At 40.7% G+C, this 21,967-nt stretch overlaps 1 protein-coding gene across 1 annotated transcript; it reads left to right on the forward strand.

Annotated features, from left to right (window-relative positions):
* The first annotated feature begins 5,054 nt into the window (after positions 1-5,054).
* LOC111217674 (reprimo-like protein) lies at positions 5,055-6,400 on the forward strand. The gene has a single exon (XM_022739648.1). It carries the CDS (start codon positions 5,386-5,388, stop codon positions 5,710-5,712), a length of 327 nt encoding a protein of 108 aa, XP_022595369.1. The 5' UTR covers positions 5,055-5,385; the 3' UTR covers positions 5,713-6,400.
* The last annotated feature ends 15,567 nt before the right edge of the window (positions 6,401-21,967 follow it).

Consider the following 21,967-nt stretch of genomic DNA (forward strand, 5'->3'; position numbering starts at 1 on the left):
GAAAATGAGGCAGAAAATGGGATAAAAGCTAAGATTGCCCTAAAGAAATGAACTTTGGGAAGTGTGCGGTGTTGCGGTGGTGGTGGTGTGTATGTGCGTGGTGGGGCTTGTAAAAGCAGACAATGCTTCTTATCTCTGCACTTGTCCATTTATTGAATCTTTATCCCTTTGCCCTGCTCTTATTCTGCAGCTGGTTGCTAAGTTACTGCCACCCGTGTCCAAGAACTGCAGCTAGAAGAAATGACAGAAATAGAGAAGTAAGTAGAAAAGCAATAATAGTCAACTCTTCTGCCGCTGGCATTAAGCTCTTGGTGTGGGTGAATGGTGCAGGTGATACACTGTGGACAATCAAACTCCCTCTCTTGTATTGACTGATTTGAACCTATTGGTTCCGTTGCCCTCTGCGGCGACCACCTCCACAGATGAATGGCATTCTGGGAAGAGCATAGCGCCAGTTGTCCTGTGTAAAAAGCCAGAGAATGGGTCAGATGGCAGCCAATTAAGACAGAACAAGTAGCAAGAAGGAGGGGGGTTGCTGGAGGAGGAAAGGGGGGGGTCCTGACCTGTGTTACATATCTATCTGGAGCCCTTTAAGCTTTTCACTGAGTCTGAGAACGCCGTTGCAGAGGGAGCCAATATCAAAACGGAATCGCTCTCAGACAAAATCTGTGTTTGGTTAGCTACACCTGGCTTACCCTTCCCTGCTTTGCTGGGTTTAACAGGCGGAAGGTGGAGTGGGGTCAAGTAGGGAGATGAGAGTTTTTCTCAGGTGAAAGGGTTGGCCGGCTTATGAAATGTGCCCCAGAGTCGCTGATGTTTGACAATGTGTATTTGTGTTGTGATGCTTTGCTATCTGATCAGCCTCCTCCTCCGGCCCCTCTGGATCTGCAGCTTAAATTCCCTCTCAGAGGGGGCGACCGCTTATATGAGGAGAAAGTAAAAATAAATAAATAAATAAACATACAACTGAGAACACATGAGGGATGGAGAAATGGAAGAGGGCTTTTCTGTTCTTGCTTCTTTTTTTTGTTTAAAGCACATCCAGACTTCAGAGTGGTGAGAAGTCTAATGTAGCCTGCTGTTCAGCTGGAAAGAGAGAAGCTGAGGGAACAGAGAACACAAACTGGGTGAATGTGGCAAATGAAGGAACAGCAAAGACAAGACAGATCACGGCAGCCTCAGCGTTACTGTGATGTGGAGAGGTGTTTAAATGGAAATGAGGTTAATGGGTAGCGGCTGAGTGCATGAGATGTCTACACTGCAGAATCAGAGCGAGGTTTGTTTTGTTTTGTTTTTTCCAATTAGATTCATGAGATCTGTAATGTGTATCTCAGACAAACAGATTTTCTCCAGCCATTCAGACAGACAGACAGGCAGACAGGCAGACAGGCTGCAATAGGTGAGGCACACAGGGAGTCTAATATCTGCCTGCAAAGAAAAGCAAAACAAAAGCAATGAAGTCATTACCTCCTTAAAGTACCTTTAATGACTGATGGTTTCTTAGTGTGGGGTGGATGTGTGGAACCAGTCTGCTGTGGCACTGCACCCCTGAGATCTGTATCAGTGTGTAATAAATGACTGTGTTTACATGTGCGTGATTTAGAGTCCCCAAAGGTGGCAAACCCCTTAAGATCACAACATGACCTCCAGCACTTTAACTGCATCTTGTGATACTTGATTTATTCATACTTAACAGCTGAAACTCACTTTCTTTTCAGTGTGCTTGTTACTCTCTCTGGTGTTTCCTGGCTGTACACACACACACACACACACACACACACACACACACACACACAGAGACAAGGCGACTGCCTCTCGGTCCTGTGTCGGCTTTAATCAGTTAATAACGGGACATCTTCTGGGGGAATCTGTTCATTGAAAAGAGGGGGGGGGGGGGGGGGGGGTTGTGAGGGAAGTGTGTTCACTCTGGGGTGAAGGGGTTTGAAAGGGGCGTGTCCGTTTTGATTCATGCCAGCTCCTGGCGGCACCACGAACAAAAATGATGAAGGGGTAAGGAGCAGAGGGGAGGTAGGTAGAGGGTCAAACACCACCTCCTTGTTGCTAGGGATGTCTTCACTTAGTTTGTGTTGCTAGGCTGCCAATTCCCTCATGTTAAGTGGAAACCCCCCCCCCCCCCCATCCTCTCTCCTTCGTCCAGGCACCTCATCGCTCCCTCCCTCTCCTTCTCCTCTAAACCAAAATAACTTCACCAACCATCTGTCACTGGGCTCACAGGTCTACTGTTGCTTAGGAACAAGTCAGACACTCACATTCATGTCTATATGCATCCTCATATGAATACTGTATATCTTCATATACAGCGATATCAACAGGAAGCGCTAGTCAGAGTCGTCTCTCTGCCAGTGAGCGGTGCGTCAATGAAATATGGAGCGTTCGCAACATTTCCTCGGTGTGCTGCTCCAAAGAGTTTGAAGTTATACATCAGCAACAGGTTCGTCAGTCTATGAGGCTTTTCAAAGGGCAAAACTTCTTGAAAGACATTTAATTTAGTTTTCAAAAAGATTTTCATAATCACTTCTGAAGGGGAACACGTTCGGCGAGGTCTCCTCCTCCTTGACTTCACAATCACTTCCTCCTCATTTGTAAACTCTTTCAAGTTTTGTAGTTGTGGGGTTCATTGTAAGGTTTTAACTGTAGCGGAGGATTTACATATTGACAGAGAAGATGAAGTGTAAGTACAAGCTACTTTCCATAATCACACTGCAATGAATAATAGAACAGAATCAAATCGCATAGCATTGATTCACATGCTGCCAATTAATTTGCAGTAATCAAATCCAAAGGCTAATGAGATTATTTGATTTTATTGTGCACACACACAGAATACTCCTTGTTTCTCTGTTAGCCGAACATTAATAAATGATCTTCAAGTAAACTGTACCTCCAGGCTTATGAAAGGTATTTGTGGATGGAGCTAATCATTGTTTGTACACATGCTTGTCAGGCGGTGGCTGAAAGCTGCTTACCCAGACGCCAGGAGCATCCCAGATTGAATTTCATGGCCTTTGTTTTTAGACAAACAGCAGATTAATCTGACAGGCTCCACTGACAAGTCTTGGGGAGTCATTTCAAAATGTCTGAGGCAGTTTTTTTTTTAATTTATTTTTTTTATTACCCTGTCCAAGTTCATCACCTCAACTGTTAAATTTCATCCTGGACAAGTGAGGTATTAGAATAAAATAGGAAAAGACATGTGTGAGTGTGTTTACATATGGCATGATATTAACTGCTGTTAACATTTGGCTGTGGAATTAGATAATGAATATCAAATCAGTGCACAGTCTACCTCATTTTGATGTTCCTCCCTCCTCACAGCACTTACAAACTGCACAGATATTTTCATGAATTCGACATTTGAAAACACAAACTAAAATCACATCCATCGCATCATTATCATCATTATCTTGGGCAACTTTCAAACCCCGTGGGCACATTTCCATCCATCGAGTACAAAAACTTGTCTTGATGTCTCATTGTATGAAATAGATCCAACATAAGAAAACATGGCAGTCAGAATCTTCAAATGGGCTTTGTACGCAGATGGAAGTCAACTTATATTATTAACAATATTTAGAAGTAATCTGGTAAGAAAATTACCTCAAATTATTTTAAATTATAGGAGCTAATTATGACAAATTACCTGCCAACGTTAAGAGGGATGACTCAAAGAATCCCAGACCGACTGACTGCTGTTTCATGCAGCCTGTCAATAAAGTATTGACCTCATAAAATGAAACCTCACATTATGCATGAAGAGAGTGATGAGGGACAATAAATGCAGCATCATTTAGATAGAATAATACTTTTTGCACTAAGAATCACTAATGATATGAAACTTCTATTTTCAGTTCATTCATCAAATTGTATATTTGCACTGAGGAATTTTTCTTTACAGTTCAGGGTGGAGGGGCTTCATCTCCACTTCAGTGGGGCAACAGTTCCACACAATGACACTTGAAAGACAAACTGATAAATTGAATAACACAGTTCAATAAAACCAAAGCTGTCTGCTGTTCAGGTGGGGTGGGGTGGAGTGGGGTGAGGTGGGGTTGGGAGGTTTCATTTCAGCTGCTGCCCATAGGGAAGGAAACAGCAGGTGCAGTGAAAGCAGCAGAGCCAATATTTCTGATAAATATTTGCCATGGTTCAATCATGATTTATTAATTCATGTCTTCATTTCTCAACTATAGCATGCTGTGCCTTTATTGGTCCATCTCTCAGGGCTGGGAGTCACAGTGACAGTTTCCTAAGCAACAGACATTAAACTCTATAAATACCTATAAAAGTTTTAATTGTTTTTTCAGTGCAGATAACGATCTGCTTCTCATATTGATTCCAACTGAATGTTGAATGTTTTCAGGTCTTAAAGGATTTTCAACACTTTCATGTGAACCCTTTAAAGCTAATATAAGTCTGAATCAATATCGGGGAGGCTCTCAGGCGTCACTGATGTGCATAAATGAGTGCTAAGTGGGTTTCAGAAGAGCACACTTCTGAAGCACTCAAAATATCCATGTTTATGAGTCATTTAGCCTCAGTCCTTAATATTCTTGACTAAACAGACTGGCAGGAACTACCACTTGTAGGAAATGTATCCACTTGTTGAAGAATGTTCAGGAAACATCCTGTTTCCTGGGGAAAAGGGAGGGGGGAGAGAATAGCTACACTTCCCCCAGAAAAAAAAACATGACAAATAAAATGTGCATCTAATAGTAAACTCTTATTTAAGAAAGATCTATTTGTTCTCTTATTGTTCTTTATTGGTCGTTACTCACAAGAAAATAAGAAAATACTAAGTAGACTGAATGCCATAGACTTCAAATTCTCTTTTTGTACATCTGAGGAGCAGCACATTATCTGCGGCCACCTGACTACATCCCCTGGTGATGAGTGGTGGTGTGGTCCACGGGGAGCTCATCATCACTTTAAAACGCACCAGAGACTTGGCACAAAAGAAGCGCTCGCAGGCGAGCACAGGGACTGTCTCCTATTACACCAGAGGGAAACACGTTTTGCACCTTGCGCGCTGCCTAAGAAGACTCACTGAGAGTCAGACAAAAACGCGGAATTTAACTTGTAGAAACTTACTTTTGGTTGCACCTGATGAGACCCTCCTTGACTGCAAGAGACAGTCCGGTGATGTGGATGTGGTCGTTACGCGCCGGAGCTGTACAAAACTCGGTGTTTGCCTGTAAACCTGGACTTTAACAGCCTGCTTTTTTATTTTATTTCTTTTATTTCCTCTTATTTTCGTCTGAACAGTCACATGACGCAAAGTTTTGCTTGGACTCCAGGTTTTGTGGTGAGACTGTGTGCCTGCCAAGTGGAGTCGCGTGTCTATCTGCTGATAACCCACAAGGAAACATGAACGTCTCCTTCTTCGATGTGACCCAGGGCGCACTGTTTAACGGGAGTCAGACCCTCGCCGGGACTCTGGCGACTTACTCCGGCAATGGCACCGACAACGTGGTGACCGGCGATGGCGGAGTGCTGCTGCAAGACGAGCGCAAACTATTTGTTATGCGTGTGGTGCAGATCGCGGTGCTGTGCGTACTGTCGCTCACCGTCGTATTCGGTATATTTTTCCTCGGGTGCAACCTGATGATCAAATCGGAGAGCATGATCAACTTCCTGGTGAAGGACCGGAGACCCTCCAAAGACGTGGAGACGGTCATGATCGGGCTCAGCTAGAACAGGGGGAGGCAGGTAAAGTGGAGAACTGGAGCGGAGATCCGGTATGAGGATCTAGTGCGCATTTCCAGCCGCAGGTCAAGACCTGCACCTGCATGTAGTTTAAAAGACGCTCTCTCTTTCTCTCTGTGTCCTAGTGAGGAAAGATATGCAAAAACTTCACATTTCCTTCCGCAAATGACCACAGGAAAGTAGTCCAGCGACCAATGTTTGTGCGTAAAGTTTGTGCGTAAGCAGGCATTTGTTTACACGTGGGCCGATCTGTTGAATCTATTGAGTGAATTTCAATTTTGCCAACTTGAACAAAGTGACGAAAATGTTTACAAGCGGTTACCTCAATTTTGTGTAGTTTTTTTTTTCTTCCTTTTTTGTAAATTTGAAATGATCGTTAATGAATGTTTTTAAAACTGTCAAAAGCATGATTGTGGGTCTGCCAGTGTACTCCGTGGACTTGATGGATATGTGGGTATTCTCTATACAAAGTATTTTTCTTGGTCTCGTTTTGTAAATGCTCTTAAGTACTGAAAACTTGCACGTTTTTCAACAGATTCCGTCACAGCTTTATGGGGTGGTTCTGGTCCTGTTTGGCATGCTCGCTAATTGATCTGTAAAGTGATTTTTGGACCCGTTTTGCACTTTTGAAACCACTGATGCTGCATGAATTATTTTGTACCAAGAAAACTTTGAACTTGAAACTGCAGCATGCAATTAAAACACTGAAACGACCATATTAATCTCTGTCATCTGTTATCATTATATCATTACTATCATTATGATTTCAACATTGTATGCGTTTAAATCTTTTTTTCTGTGTGTGTTTCAGAAAATCTTGTTTGCAAAGATATTTTTCTTCCCATATTGTGTTGAAAACATTCAATGTAGAACTGTAGAGTTATTACTTGTTTAAAATTATACCAATCTTTTTCACTTTTTCATTTTAAAGTCATCAAATCACACTTGTGAAATTTTCTCTGATCTCTCCCTTCACATCAAATCAGATCCTACCAGTTTATGCACAAGATGAAAGCAATAAGTGAATCCATTAATGCACTAAATTGGATGCACTTTTAAAAATGAGTGGATCATTTAAAGAAATTAGAGAAGGTTATTTTACATAGTGCTACCTTGAAATGAAGATTTAAAAAATCTGAAGCAGTGAGCTCATATGGCGCAATCACACTTAATAGATAAGTACTCAGTAAAAGCAGCCTGGCATTTATTGCACCTTTATATAGCGAGGCGATGAGGGGCCAGGCTGAGTTATCCATCTTGAGGACAACAGGCCGAGCTCATATTGGCTTCACAGCATTTAATCTGATCTCTCTGAGGAGTGGCCAGCTGCAATCAAGACACATTCAAACTCACCCTGAACACTTCACTTCCCAGCAGCTGCGGCTGCGCCTGACGAGTTTACAGAGAAGAGAGGAATCCAGAGAAGTCCATGTTCTTCTTCTTTTGTTCCATCAGGAAGTGTGTGAAAGAAAACGCAGATGTGAACGAGCCAGCAGTGAGACAACCTGTAATATCTCAATATCACAAAGAGGACATATAGGGAAATTCACGAACTGTCATTTTGCTTTATGATATCATTGCTCTTCCTGCAGATGTGTCTGCAGATTGCACACACCTATTTTCCTTTCTCAAGAAAAAATACTTTGTTGACTAGTTCTATTTGAGACAGACACAAAACCCACAAAAAGTTTCATTCGAGGTGTCAGAATATAGATTTCAGTTGTGTCCAGCTCAGCATTTTGCTTCAATTTCTCTTCAGTTTCTTCTCTATTTCTATCTACTACCCCCTCTTCCTCTTCCATCTCTCTTATGTGCCCCACTCAGAAGCAACCAATGTTCTCATTATTATTTCAGTACTTGTTAGGAGAGATGGGGTAGATGAATCCTTACAAACACAGCCATGCATTCACACATGTGCCCATTCACCATGCACACATAGGACACTGATGATCAACAGACCAGCAAAGTCTGACATCAACCAAAAGCATCTCAGAAAAACAACATGAATAAATAAAAGTCATTAGATAAATAGACTTTAATAGCTGACACAAAACACATATCAAGCATACATATAATAAATACTGTGGATTTAAAGGTCCTATTTTGTATAAAGGTAGATGTCCATGTCTTTTTTGATCATAAAGCAGGTCTAGGTTCTGTATTAATACTAGTATCAAAGTGCTCAGTCCACAGAGAAATGCACACAGCCTGTATTCAGAAACTGTCCTCTTGGAAAGAATGAGTCCATCAGTCAACTGTGCAGCAGGTTATTATGACCCATAGTTTGGTTTTCTTATTAGACAACATCTAGTGGTAGTAATTATGACAGGAGCAAAGGAAAAAGTGCGGTGACGTATTATAAAGAGCAACAAAGTCAATGTCAAGATGGAGGATGAGGTGGATGGATGGGTTGACAAAACACAGGAATATGTCACAAAATAGCGGAGTTCGATTCCCGTGTGAAAGTGGCAGTTTATGTTGTTTTTTCTATTATCTGTGAGAGGTTCGACAAAGTTAACCACTTGTTATTATTGTAACCATGACAACAAAGATCGTCTAATGATGAAAAAGTACTTATTTTAACCCAAATCACAATCTTTTCCTAAACCTAACAAAGTAGTTTTAGTGCCTAAACCTACTGTTATCATAGTAACCATGGAGACATAGGTAGGTCATTGTGTTGATTATTGTAATCATGACAATCAAGGTCCAGTACTCTATTTCAGGAGACACTCCTATGGGTCATATCAGAGGGATGAAAATACGACCTATGGCGTTGTTTAGGTTGGAAGACTGGTTGGCCTTAAAACCAGCCGTCAGGACTTTTGTAACTTTGTGATGTCATAACAAAGCAGCCACCACTCTCCGCTATGTCCAAAGCCCCACCCACCTGGACCCACCATCCAACCTTGCAGGATTTGGTTTCTCTGAGTATTTACCTGAAATCTGCTATATTTTCATTGGATCACTCAGTAAACAGTCAGAAGAGAGGCTCAGAGCCTCCTCTCTTCTGATTGGCTCACCGACTTGTTGTTATTAGGGCTCCAGAGAGAAGCCTGAGAGAGGAGATGTAAAACTACAATGAGATCATTTTTGGTTCTTAAAACCATAAAAATATCTTCTTATGGATCAACACTTGAAATAAAACACAAGTGGAAAAGAGGAAAATACGGGACCTTTAAACATGTTGACATGGTAACCACTACAAAAGACATAAGTGCATCATTTTTCAGAGCACGGCAAAGAGTAATTAGTATGAAACCATAAATGATTATTCATCCTCACAGAGTTCAATTAAAGCTGCCATGTCATATTTTCTTTTGAAGCAGGACAACATGTGGTAAAGCATTCAAATTAACAGTAGGCCACTGATTTCACACTGAGATATAAACTGTAGCAGATTTTATATGGAGAGAAGGTCAAATGGTTAAGCTTTATTGTAGTTAATACAGTCATTCTGGTGGAATGAACTGCTATTAAAAATATTTATTACAGTACTTTGCAAACCGCTTCCTTTCTTCCAAAGTCTGTGATGTAATCCTCTGGGAAAAAACAAACAGAATTGTTCTGGTATTGTTACCATGCACCAGCGAATGCTTGTTGGAATCAGTAAGTATGCATGCTATTTTTAGAGAGAAAGTAGTTAACTGTTCTGTTCTTCACTTGTTGCACTAAAATGCAGTTTCAAAAAATACTGTATGGTAAATCATGACACAGTTCTCAATGATTTGAAGGGTCCATCGACAGAGGCCCTGGAACATGTCAGGGTTTATAGATGTAACAGGGTGTACTAACATCCAAAAAACTTCCACAGGTGCTGGATCAAAAATCAAACTCTTAAGACAAAACAGCTACCAGAGATCTCTGCTAGATCGAAGCATTGCTTTATTTAAATAGCTGTGTAGCATATTAGCATAGTGTGCAGATCTATTGTCTTATACTTGCCTACAGTTTATACAATAGATGTGTATTGTTTTGCTGTTATCATGCCCTATCTAACGTTAGCCTGCTTCCAGACATACACACATATCAGATATTTTTTGCAAATTTTTTTCCCCTTGGCGTTTTTTCTAATTAGAGCTTTGAAGGCAGAGATGTCAGAATATAAGAATGGAAATGTCATCTTAGTGTGCCAGAGCCAGACGAAAGCAACAGAAAAAAATAGCCCAGAGAAATGGTAACAAGCATGGAGGGTTGCAGATATAACAAACCTAAAATGTCTACGATTAACATGATAAATGTATCAGTGGCAGCAGCTGCTAACACTGACCACATTTGGGATGGGATATGTCACTGACTGACAGTTCACTAACACTGCGATCGTAGAAACAAAGCAGCTAGCATCCACTACTAGCATAAGCAGAACAGTTAGCACATCAGTGTGAACCAATCTGGTTACATTGATGTTTAGTCTTCAACAAACAGTCAAGCAGATTCTGCTCTGAACAGCCTCAGACTAAAACTATTGTCACTGTTAAATCAGTGTGTGTTTGCAGTATCCATGGTACTAAATCTTGCTTGACTTTTGGCCTATATGGACTAGTTATACTGTATATGACACATTCAGTCATACAGTCTGTGCACAACTACTAAGTCACTTAGAGTGTCTAATCGGGAATTAGTATCACACAGTCTGCATGGGAAACAACCAACTTAAGAGTTTGTGACAGAAACCCAGGCTGCTGGAGTGAAATGCTGATATCCAAAATCATCACACACTCACTTCATACTGCACTAAACAACTATTATTAGCATTGGCACTGAATGTTGCAACTGAACATTCAGCGCTAGTGCAAAATCGCCGCACATGAATGCATTCAGGATTTGATAAAACACTAAAAAACTGGAATATCATGACCACAATGTTAATGCCAAGAAGTCCCACTTTCTTTATGAGCTGATTCAATTAAAAGAAAGCATTCAAAATACATTATTGTTCTCTGATTCTTCTGCCTTTTTTTTTTTTTTTCTTTTTTCACAAAAATCCCTTCCCTTTACTTGGCTCAGCGCCAGTTAAATTACACACCATCTTGCCTAAAGTTAAGCTTAATGTTACAGGTTTCTCACTTCTGAGTCACAACGAGTCGCCCACCACCGCTGAGCATATGCCAAAGAGTTAGCATGGAGCATCATCCATGTGTCCACAATCTGCTGTGGACACATGGATCGTTAAGGTGCTTTTCTTCACTAACTGAATCATCTGCAATAATCATATATTCTTTAGAGAAGGAAGATATGTGCTATTATGGGCCCACAGGTTGAACTACTGGACAAGGAGACATTTATATGATGAGTAAGACTTCACCAGCGCAGGTTGAGCTGTAGCTAGTTAATTATAATAAGTGCATGAAGAAGATATTAATAGGCTAATCTTGCAGTGGCAGCGCTGGAACGGCACGTTAACATGTTAACCCTTCGCCCCAATCAACATGTGTGCGGTTGTGCGGGTTTGGTGCGTTTCAAGCTCCACGCCCACAGGGCTACTGTACATTTGCTTGTCAAGAAGCGTCACCACTGACCTTTTACAACAGAGACCTTGCAGAAAATAATGAACCTTGCACTGCCCCTGAAATCATAACAGAAATAATGGTGATTAGACCAGCAGTGGCATTCAGTAAGTAAGGCAGCTCTGCACTGAAGTGCGGCTTTGAGTGAAAATAACCAATACATCACGGTGAAAGGGCCTCGTTCTTGTCGTGCTTCACTTTTCCACCAGAAAACTTTGACACAATACAGATTTGTCAGTGCAGACGACACCATGGAGTATTTGTTGTTCCCTCAGTGTTTTTGATTAGAGGGCAATATACACATAAGATCTGTTTTCTATGCTGACACCAGGTCCCACAAGGATGAAGTGGCCTTTCTCAGCCCCATTCAATCTGTTCCTAATGGGATGTGTTGTATTCAGAGGAGGAAGCAATAAAAATGCATGCAATGAGGTTGAGGAAGGGAGCCGGTATCTCACATCTCAGGTGAGTGGATGCAAACACCCTCCTTCCTCTTTCTCTCTTTGGTCCATACACATGCATGCGCACGCACACACACACACACACACACATACACAGGGACATGACTTGCAAATCATTTCAAAAAGTGTCACATCATAGAATATTTCGCTTTCATTTCACTTGAACTCAGCCTGTTAAAGTTGTTTCACTTATGTTGTCCCTAAAACACAATGTTCTCTAAAATGCACAATTGTCTTAAAGCTATTCTATAAAATGTTATAGGCCTTCTTTAAGATGGCATGGGGTCCATTAAAACTAGTGGAATCTCTGAACAAAAAAAACCAACTAAAAACACTGAACACACAGACATCCACGCACAAATGCACACACATACAGACAAGCATACACACACCTTTTCTCCCTGTCACCTCAGGCAAATTGTGCCACATCCAATTCAGCGTGGAACCAATAGTCCTTGCATTCAAACTCATAAAATTTTAAACAAATCTATTATGTGCAGGCAAATGAACAACAAACGACAAAATTGCCTCATTCTTTCCATTACCCACAACACCGTGAAGATGAAAAGCTGGCGATTACGCACATACATACAATTGCGCGCACACACAGAAACAGAAACACTTAACTCAATTAACACATTTTCAAACCGTCCACAAAATGATACACCTACATCATTTCACACTCACAAATGTGTCTCTATGCTGCACATATTCTCAGCGTGAATGCGGGCATCATTTGCCAATGGGGCCGCTGTTGATTTCATAACAATGCTGTGCCGTCAGCTACAACCCCGCGGCGTTCTTCACTTTTTGGATAGATGTGATGTGTCACTGTGCTTTTGTGCCTGCCCAGTCCTGAACTTCGCCTGTCAGTATGTCAGTGTGTTCCCATTCCAGCAGCTGCTGCTTTTTGTCTGTCTGAACTTTCAAAATAATTCCTCTTTTTCAGACACTACGAACCAGCTATCCCACTGAATTCATACAAACGCATGGATGAAATTAGGGGATGAAAATAAGAAGTTGACTATTATAATATACATGTGTGGTTTAAAAATAAGTGAAATGGAAATGAGGCTCTGGGATTTAAAAGGAAAAAAGAATTGGGTGAGTGAAAAGTGAAAATAGGAAACAACAAAGGCATTATAGTTTAAAGAAATTAATTATGCTCCTTTTTATTCACTTCTCAACAAATATAGACACTTACTTTATTTGTGTGCTTTGAAAAGCTCAATATTAACCATAATCTTTTAAAAGGGGAGGTCTCCTAAATCCAAACCCCTTTTCTATGAGTCATTACAAACAATATGCAAATTAATAGTTAGTATTCACAGGTTTAGCTCTCACATGTGCTATTCAGTGTAACAAGCTTAATCATATTCAGACGGAACAGATGTCTGCAATAAAATGAAACAAACAGAGAGAAAGCCAGTGGCAGCGTGATCCTCAGCAGCACAGGTGGCCCCACAGTCTGAATCTGCAGCTTTCATGCATTGAGAGAAAACGAAGCGGCCACATCAGTCTGTGAGTCACTGAGAATGACACGTTCTTTCCCCAGTGCCCGATCTCTCATTGAGGAAATCATAAACTATTCTAAATTCAATTATCTAATGAGCCTCCAACCTGAAGGAAAGTTTCAGATGAAGAATAATAATGCTAACGCTCATTGTCTGTGCAGGCCTTCGGCAGTAAGGTTAAATCTAATTCTGGTGAGGGATGGCAGAGTCATATGTTGCACTAAACCATCATTCATCTGCTTTTCCTGTATTTAACCGAGGATCACGTCCGGGTCAATTGTGCATCTGGATACGCGCACAGAGATCCAGTCAGAGCGAGGAGACAGCTCGGCACTGGGGACCGGATCAAAACAGACGGAGGGAGCTTGGCACAGGTTGTGTCTGATTAAGTCAGCATTCAGAGAAAAAGCACTGGAGAGAGGGAGTTGAGACACAATGACACCAGCTTGGCTGCCTTAGATGGAGACGGTCACCATGGGACTAATCAAGCCTACAATAAACAAAAAGCAAACATTCAACAGAATGGGAGCTCATTCTTTCTAAGGCAAATGGCATTAATATGCTTTTCTCTAATGGCCAAGTCCTCTCAAGGGGACGCTCGGTGTCTCATCCCATTGATTTCCACTGAAAATCACTTGTATTGACTATAAACTGGTGCACCGTTCTGCAGCATCATTACAAACCCTTCCCATCGCCTACAACACACCTCCCTCCCACCACTTACATTTAAATGGCAAATGCAAGATAATTGGTGTCTGTGGCTAACTAGTTTATTATGTATTAATAAACTCAGAGTGTGCATAGAGACGTGTTAATTGGCTCGAGATGGTGGTAGGCACTTTTCAAAGCTTGCCCACAGCCGGGGGAGGGGGTGGTGGCGGTGATGGGGGGTGTCTGTCAGTCAGCCCTGCTCCTCAGGGAGGAGAGAAAAAGAGGAAATTATCTCACATTGCTTGTCTGGCTGTCTCTCTGCTTCATCCCTACATGCCGGACGGTGGACCACCAAAGAGAGAGTAACATTCACCCTCTTCGCCCCGTCCTTCACTCTCTTTTGGCTCTGTCATGTCACTCTTGTTGTCTCCAGATATCATCTCTTTTCATCTTTACATTGCTGGAGAAAAGGCTCCAAACTTCTGCTTCCCTGAAGGGATCAAGGTGACGCGGTGTGGCCTCTGATGAGAGAGCACAAAGCCTCTCTGACTGTCCAGTCATACTTATCAGAGCTTTACTAATCACCTGCCGCCAGGGTTCAAGCAGAAAGAATTACAACACAGCCAGAAACTTACACTGGACTGCAACATGTGAGCTCTCGTTTCCAAAAACTTAAAATGTCTCTTCACATTTATCAGTGACACACAGCGAGAGGAAGAGGACGACATTAAAGCTTTAAAAAAAAAATTAAAATTTGATCGCACTCTTCGCTATCTAAACAAAGCTCATGCACATGCACACATATTCGCACGATTGTGAACACACACATATACACACACACTGCTACCACCACATAAGGGCTGCAGGGTGGTGTTGCCATAGGAACGGGGAAAGGTAATGGCCATGTTCTTGAGCTGATGCCGCAGGAGGGGTGGGGGGCAAAAGAGGGGTGTGTGTGCGTGCATGTGAGGGGAGGGAGGGGCTGAGGTGGGGTGGGGGCGGCGTGAAAGTGAGTCAGACTTATGAACTAATGATAAGAGCTTTAACTTCACATTTGCCATCTTACTGTCCGCTGACTGATGGCGGCGACAATTCCGGAGAACACCAGCGTACTAATAGGATAACATTTAAAGAAATGCAGTACGTTTTAGGCAACAATGATGCCATGCTGTTTGCTTCCAATGCATCCAGCTAATGTGCTTAAAGCTTTTAGCTTTGATGCGGAGAGAACTGCTGAGTTTCTCGATGCACAGCCTTCCCTCACCGCCCCCTGGGGTATGAATAAATGATCCCTAATGCAACGAGCTAACTCTTTAACCAACACTGATGACCATTTCTGTGTGTGTGTGTGTGTGTGTGTGTGTGTGTGTGTGTGTGCACATATGAGCGTGATTGAATATTACTGAGAAGCGCAAATAATTTAATCAAAACTCAGCAGCCCAGTCCCTATAGAGAGCTATATAAGTGTCAGGTAGCTCCAGGGTCACATTCATATTTGACATATATATATATATACTGTATATATATATATATTGACATATGTGCCTCCTGAAATGTTCTAATAATATCCTATAGATACTTACAGTGAGTTTGTATCGTGACCTTGTGTGACCTCGCTGTACTTGGCAGGGCTGTGAAATGTGGATGAAATCAACATCGTGATCAATGAGATTCAGTATTCAAATCAGTGTCAATACGTTCAAAATCAAATCAAATTCAACTAACTGTGTTTCTCTGTCCAGGCTTACATGAGGCTAAACACTGAATATTTTTGGACATCAGATAATTTAGCAAAATGCAAAACATGATGACATCAGAATATTATTGAAATGAAAGACAATAAATTCTAATATTGAATACATACTTTATTATGGTTGTCTTTCATGATTTCATTCAACTCTCTGTAAGAAATTACATTTCTTTGGTGGTATTTCCGCCAGTGACGGCAGCAGCTGAGGCTGGAGCCATTATGTGTAATACATACAGTATATCTCAGTAACACCTTGAGGGAATTTCAAAGGTCAAAGGTCAAAGGTCACTGTGTCATCGCAAAACACATTTATGGCCTCTTGAATGTGATACCTCCAGAACGTCATGTGGGAATTTCTTCAGCCTTTGCACAAACATCTGCTTGGACTCAAGGATGAACTGATTCGATTCTGGTTGTCAAAGGTGAAAGGTGAAAGGTCATAGGTCATCGTGATCCTGTTTTTGGCCATGAATTGCTCAAGAATTCATACGCTAATGAAGACACAAATGTCTAATCGGATAAAATGATGACATTTTATATCCAAAAGGGTCAAAGGTCAACTTCGCTGTTGCATCAAAATGTTCTGCAAAAACACTTCTGGCCATTATTCAATGCTTGTAACTCAGGATTCAGACACTGAATTGGTGACACTAATCTTAAGCGTTCACTGTTAAAACACGTTTCTGTAGCCTCTTTGCAGCAACATACGTATTTGAAGCTTTGTCTACTGTCACGGCTACGACTTTGTGTTCTATCAGAATCAACTTTATGTGCATGTGAGCACATACAAGGAATTTAACCTTTGTTTCGTTTCCCTCAGTGACGTTACACACATACAGCAGAACAACAAAGCCTAACAGAGTCAAATCAAATCAGTTTATTTATTCAGCAAAAAATAAACTTTTTTTTAGATTCCTTCAAAGTCATCACTACATTATTTATATCAGACATGGATGTAAACTGCTACTTGACTGGTTGGTGGAGGCATACAACTGTGAGGCAGTAATTCTAATTGCTTTATGTTTTTGTGAAAACAATGTGTTTTTCTAAAGGAGCTGATTTGAGGTGCGTGGGCTGCACAGGCCAACAGGATGAAAATGATCTTTACGCACCTTTGCCAATTTAACATAGATTATTAGTTTCTTCATCCCTCATAGAGTTGGTCATCACCTGCTCCTGCGGTTGTTCCTGTTTCCGCCCTTCCTCCTTCTCATCCTCCTCCTCCTCTTTCACCACTTGATGCTTCCCTTTGTGTCACGTTGCCCACACAACGACAGGGGGCTTTTAAAAATAGAGACGATGCCACCCAGATTACAGCGTTTTAATTACAGAGCTAGAGATGCAATGGGGGTGTAGAGGCCCCTTCCACTGACAGGGAGTGGGGATGGGTTGAGGAGGGAGGGAGGGAGGGAGGGTTGGAAGGCAAAGCGGTACAGTGAATGTAAACTGTGTGCTAATTAGTGTCGTCTACCATAGCGAAGCGCTCAGGCTGCAGCCGTCTATTATACAAGCATTGTTGGCATTGTGTTGCATTCTGAGCACTCCTTAAACGCACACCTGTGGCCACATCACATTTTAAATATTAATGCTCAGAAATCACCTGTGGGGAGACCGGGAGCGATTTAAAACAAGGACACTGTATCACACTCAGGTCCTACAGTAGAGTGATGACACTTATTCTCCATGAGCGCAGTGCGGTTTTCTGTCAACGGGAGAACATTTCTTCAATTTAACAAACACAGATTTTGAGGTATGAATGCTTTAGAGTAACAATTTATCTTTTATATAGCTTTTATGATCAGTGTAAACAATTAATAATTGGTTAACATTATCAAACACTACACTCTGGGATTTTAATTGTTTATAAAAAAATGAATATTTATTAAAAAAATAAAAGATATCCTTGTAGTTGCTTACTACAACTGGATAGGGTGTAAAAGTCTTTGTGGGTTTTAAATGGTTCATAATGTCCAGATATGGGTCTTTTTTTTTTTTTTTTTTTAAACACATTAATATTTATATTTTGCCTCATGATAACTTTACTGTATGGTATGAAGTATTCATTTCCATGTGCTCACAATGCACTAGTGGCCTTTAAACAGTTTCTAAATGGAATTAAACATGCTGAAGACATATCACAACACACTTTAAGCTTAACTATGTGTAACTACTTTGACATCAAGCACTCATTAACAGTTTATACACCAGTTATTGGTGCTTCATAGGAGGACTTACACACACATATAAAACACAACTTAAACTTAAATCTATTTAATGCAATGCATACAATGATGTGCTATAAACCTTACTGTCTTACATATCCTGCAGCAGTTTTTTCTTATTGTCAAATAAGAAGCAAATCTAAATGTGAATATATCTAGAGTGTGTATCACAGTCTGATGTATCTGAGCCATAGAGCTCCATTGTTTCCAGAAACTATTGAAACACTTCGGTGAAACTGTTTATGCAGTTTTTAATTGTTTGATTTTTTTTGGGGGGGGCTGTTTTGCCTGTATGTCCATATATTTTCAAAACACAGTAAATATCTTTATATGAATGGAGTGTAAGTGTTCAAAGGATATAAATGTTGAAGCAGAATTAATGGAAACGTTTGAAAATCACATGTGCCCTTGGATTTGATATGTCACACATGCTTTTAAGGGATGGGTTTAACCCACATGGCTGTGTGCATGGGTTTCACATGTAATCCCATAGGTTTCATATGGGAGTTTACATGGGCTTCACTAATTACACCAGATAAAAGTTCCAAAACCACATTTTCCATGTGCATGTACATGGGGTCACACGTGTCCTCGTGTGATTTTGCACATGTGAAATTCATGTGTTTTTCTGTAAGGGTTGTATTCATAATAAATTATATATAGCAAATTGGATGGTGATATATATATATATATATCTGTTTTATTCTTGGCTGTTGATTAAGGATGCAGTCTATGTTATCACCTGTTGTTATATTGTAGCCGTTAGGCAGCATATTATCATGTAACTGAGACACATGCGATAATGTAAACAGCACCCTCTCTTTCCTGTCTATATAATTTGAAAGTTTATGCTAAATGAAAAGCACTGCAACATGTTTCATTATCTCAGTTGCACACAACATGATGACAAAATGACAAACTTATAAATGCCAGAATGCAGACTACAATCAGCCATCCCTTGAGAACGTACGTATGGACATTATTATCTGACATTTTACTGTAATGTATAATGGAAACGGACGAGCTTCTATTAGCTGATTGGAGAAATTTTAAACAGCTGTGTTTGTTTAGCTGTGTGTGACCTCTGCCCTCTTTCGTATCACTCCTAGTGAAAAAAGCATTACACCAGGTACTGTATGTATCATACATCAACTTAAGTGTATATCTCCTTAAAGTCTAACATGCTTTGTTCTCCATGTTAAATGAAAGAAATCCTATTACGAGTTGATCTAGATAAACATCTCATTAGCACAGTAACGACCGGTACTTTTTAATTGGTTGTTGATTAGTTGTTGACTCATACATTTGAGTAAATAGATTCTTATTTCAGACTATTAATATCTACAATATCTACAGTACACAGGATTTAGATTATATGAAACTGTGGATATGTCTTTACTGTGACATTTAAGATTTTTTTTTGTTTGATCAATGTCATAAAAAACTAATTACATCCAGTGTGAGTCACCGTAGAAACAGTGAAGCATTAAAAAGTCCAGAGAAGGTGGATACTTTTTATAGGTAAAGTATCCTAAGTTTTTGTTCTTTGAGCTGTTCTGCTTTTTAAAAAGTGAAAATAATTACACCAACAGCCTGTAATACGGTTTTGTGTGTGTGGTGTTGTGTGTGTGTGTGTGTGTGTGTGTGTGTGTGTGTGTGTGTGTGTGTGTGTGTGTGTGTGTGCGTGTGTGTGTGTGTGTGTGCTTAGGTGTGTGCAGACTGCAGCGTGTGTTTTGGCACCTTGGCAACCTGCTACTGTGTGCCTCTGCACTTCAGCAAACAGGTTAGAATTACATAGTGAGCATCTTTTAAATAATATCAGCTGCAAGCTCCCACTTATGGCGTGGACAGAAGATATTTATCAACACCTTGAGCTGCATGATCCCAACAATTTCCAGACATTTCCTGTAAGTGTGCAATATGTGAGTTCAGTCTCATCTGTGGCGGGTTATTTGACTCCCAGCTAAAGCTCTTATCTTAGCAACAATTAACCTGCTGCTTTTTGTGTACACAATAAACATCACTGAGCTTGAGTCTTACATAATAACATAATAATTTCTAGTATTATAAGGAGTGATGTTTTTAATATTGTCTGCATATGGAAAGATAATTCTTTGAGTTTTTTCTTCTTCCTGTGGGGTAGAGCTTCACCTTCCGTATAGGTAGATTGCTGCATTTTATTCTCAGCCATAGCGCCTCCAGGCACAGAGCCTCATTACAGCCTCATCTCTCCTCCCCAGGCTCCTCAGCAGCCCACCGCTATCCTGCAGCAGCTCCCAGCGACCATGATGCCTCCCGGCTTGGCTCCCTCCATTAGGCCAGGCGGTCATGTCAAGGAAGGTATATGGCAGACTGTCACCGCACACAACTACATCTCAAGATATCACACTTGCAGCTGTTCTTCCCTGTCTGTCACAGTAGCCTGCTAGCAAGCACTCAGATATATTATTTATGGTCTGGAGATTTTGACTGTTGCATAAAATGTTTGCGTATGAGAGTGTATGTTAAATTCTGCTGCGGCAGGTTTTAGTCAGACGTGTTGTTTACTGCCTTTACAGGTATCATTCAGTTATTGTAAGTCAGTGACACCTAGTTCAGAGATTCACAGGTCAAAACTCTTTTCAAAGAGCTTCTATTTGCTACCAGTGACTGTTGATTTTTAATGGCTGCCCAAACCCAGCCACTGTGTTCCTTTGACTTTAAATGCTCTAACTGAAACTCAGTCAATTTAAAGCCAAACTTTTGATTTAGAGCTGCATGAAGCAACTTTGCATTTTGCTGAAATATTTGTTACAAGTTTGACATACTGTGTCACAACACAAAAAAAGGGAATTAGACGCTTCACACCAGACTGCATACAGTCAGGTAGAAAAGGTGACTGACTAAAACAATCTTCACAAGTTCATGCTGGTAGATCACTCTCTGCCTGCTGCCATACGGTTTTGTGTAGGTTACGTTTTCATATTTAATTTGTGTGCACTGAAAACAGCCTTACCCAACATCAGGTTTCTCTGGATGTGAAGTAAACAAATCTGTAGAGTCTCAGTTCCTGGAGATGGGACACACTGTTTCAACAATGCCTTGATGGCTGTTTAACCTTTCACATTAATTGACTGCCACTGTTACCAACACGTTAGCTGCCGCCCTGACACACGTGTGAATTTGTTTATCTCATTTTACTTTAATTTGTTGTGTTCAAATTCTGGGTTTATTAATGTGGAGCGTCATTCTGAACATGTGCTGAATATCAACAACACAATCAACTACATTTTTGTGATGAAAAAAATAAAAAAGACAGAACATTGAATTTGTCGACGCAAATGATTTTCATTTTTTAAGAATGTGGATACAACCATGGAAGAAGAAAACCCAGACAAAACTACTTCAACAGACGTGTTGCCCATCAGATAAATAAGGGCACAGCCAGCCATCACATGTTTCAGTGAGTCACATTAATAGTTCACAGTCTTACATTAACTGACATTATTGCTTTTATTATTTATGAAACCCCTTTCAAGATGGTGAAATATCACAAAGTTTGTCAAGTTACTGAATGTTGCATCACTGAGCTGACAAACAACTGGTTCACAGAGATAACACTCATATTGCCTGGAAAACTTTTAATAATTTATCAGGGTGACAAATGCTGCTTAAAACTGTAGTCAGCTTCATATATAAACAAGCTTTTAAATATGTGGTATTATAGACTTTTGAATAGACTTTCCTAAACCTTTGTCAGAAAGCATATTTCTATTGTGAGGTGAGTCACTGCCAAATCAAGAAAACAAATACTAAGTGACAAAGAGGTGAGAAAATGAAGCTTGGCACCTCACATTCACCCCCTCAGTTTGACACAATGTGGGTTAATCACCTCGTCACCCTGAGGGAAGAGGACAGAATACAAAGACAACGGCAGTGACAGTGTTTGATTTTTTCAACATGCAGACCTTGTAGAGCTAATGATGATCCAGAATGCCCAGATGCACCAGGTCATCATGAACAACATGACCATGTCAGCTCTCGGGTCATCCAGATCCCCAGGCCCTCCGCCCAGCCCTGGCGGGTACCAGACCAGGGTAAGGGTCAGTTCAGTTAATAAATTTAAGTCCGAGTTGATGAAAATGGATTTGGATTTTAA

Source organism: Seriola dumerili, unplaced genomic scaffold (genome assembly GCF_002260705.1).
Source record: "Seriola dumerili isolate Sdu_G_001 unplaced genomic scaffold, Sdu_1.0 BDQW01000044.1, whole genome shotgun sequence".
Classification (NCBI taxonomy): domain Eukaryota; kingdom Metazoa; phylum Chordata; class Actinopteri; order Carangiformes; family Carangidae; genus Seriola; species Seriola dumerili.

What these genes read in the sequence shown, in the direction of transcription:
- LOC111217674 (XM_022739648.1), top strand. Translation starts at nt 5,386, where the DNA reads ATGAACGTCTCCTTCTTCGATGTGACCCAGGGCGCACTGTTTAACGGG.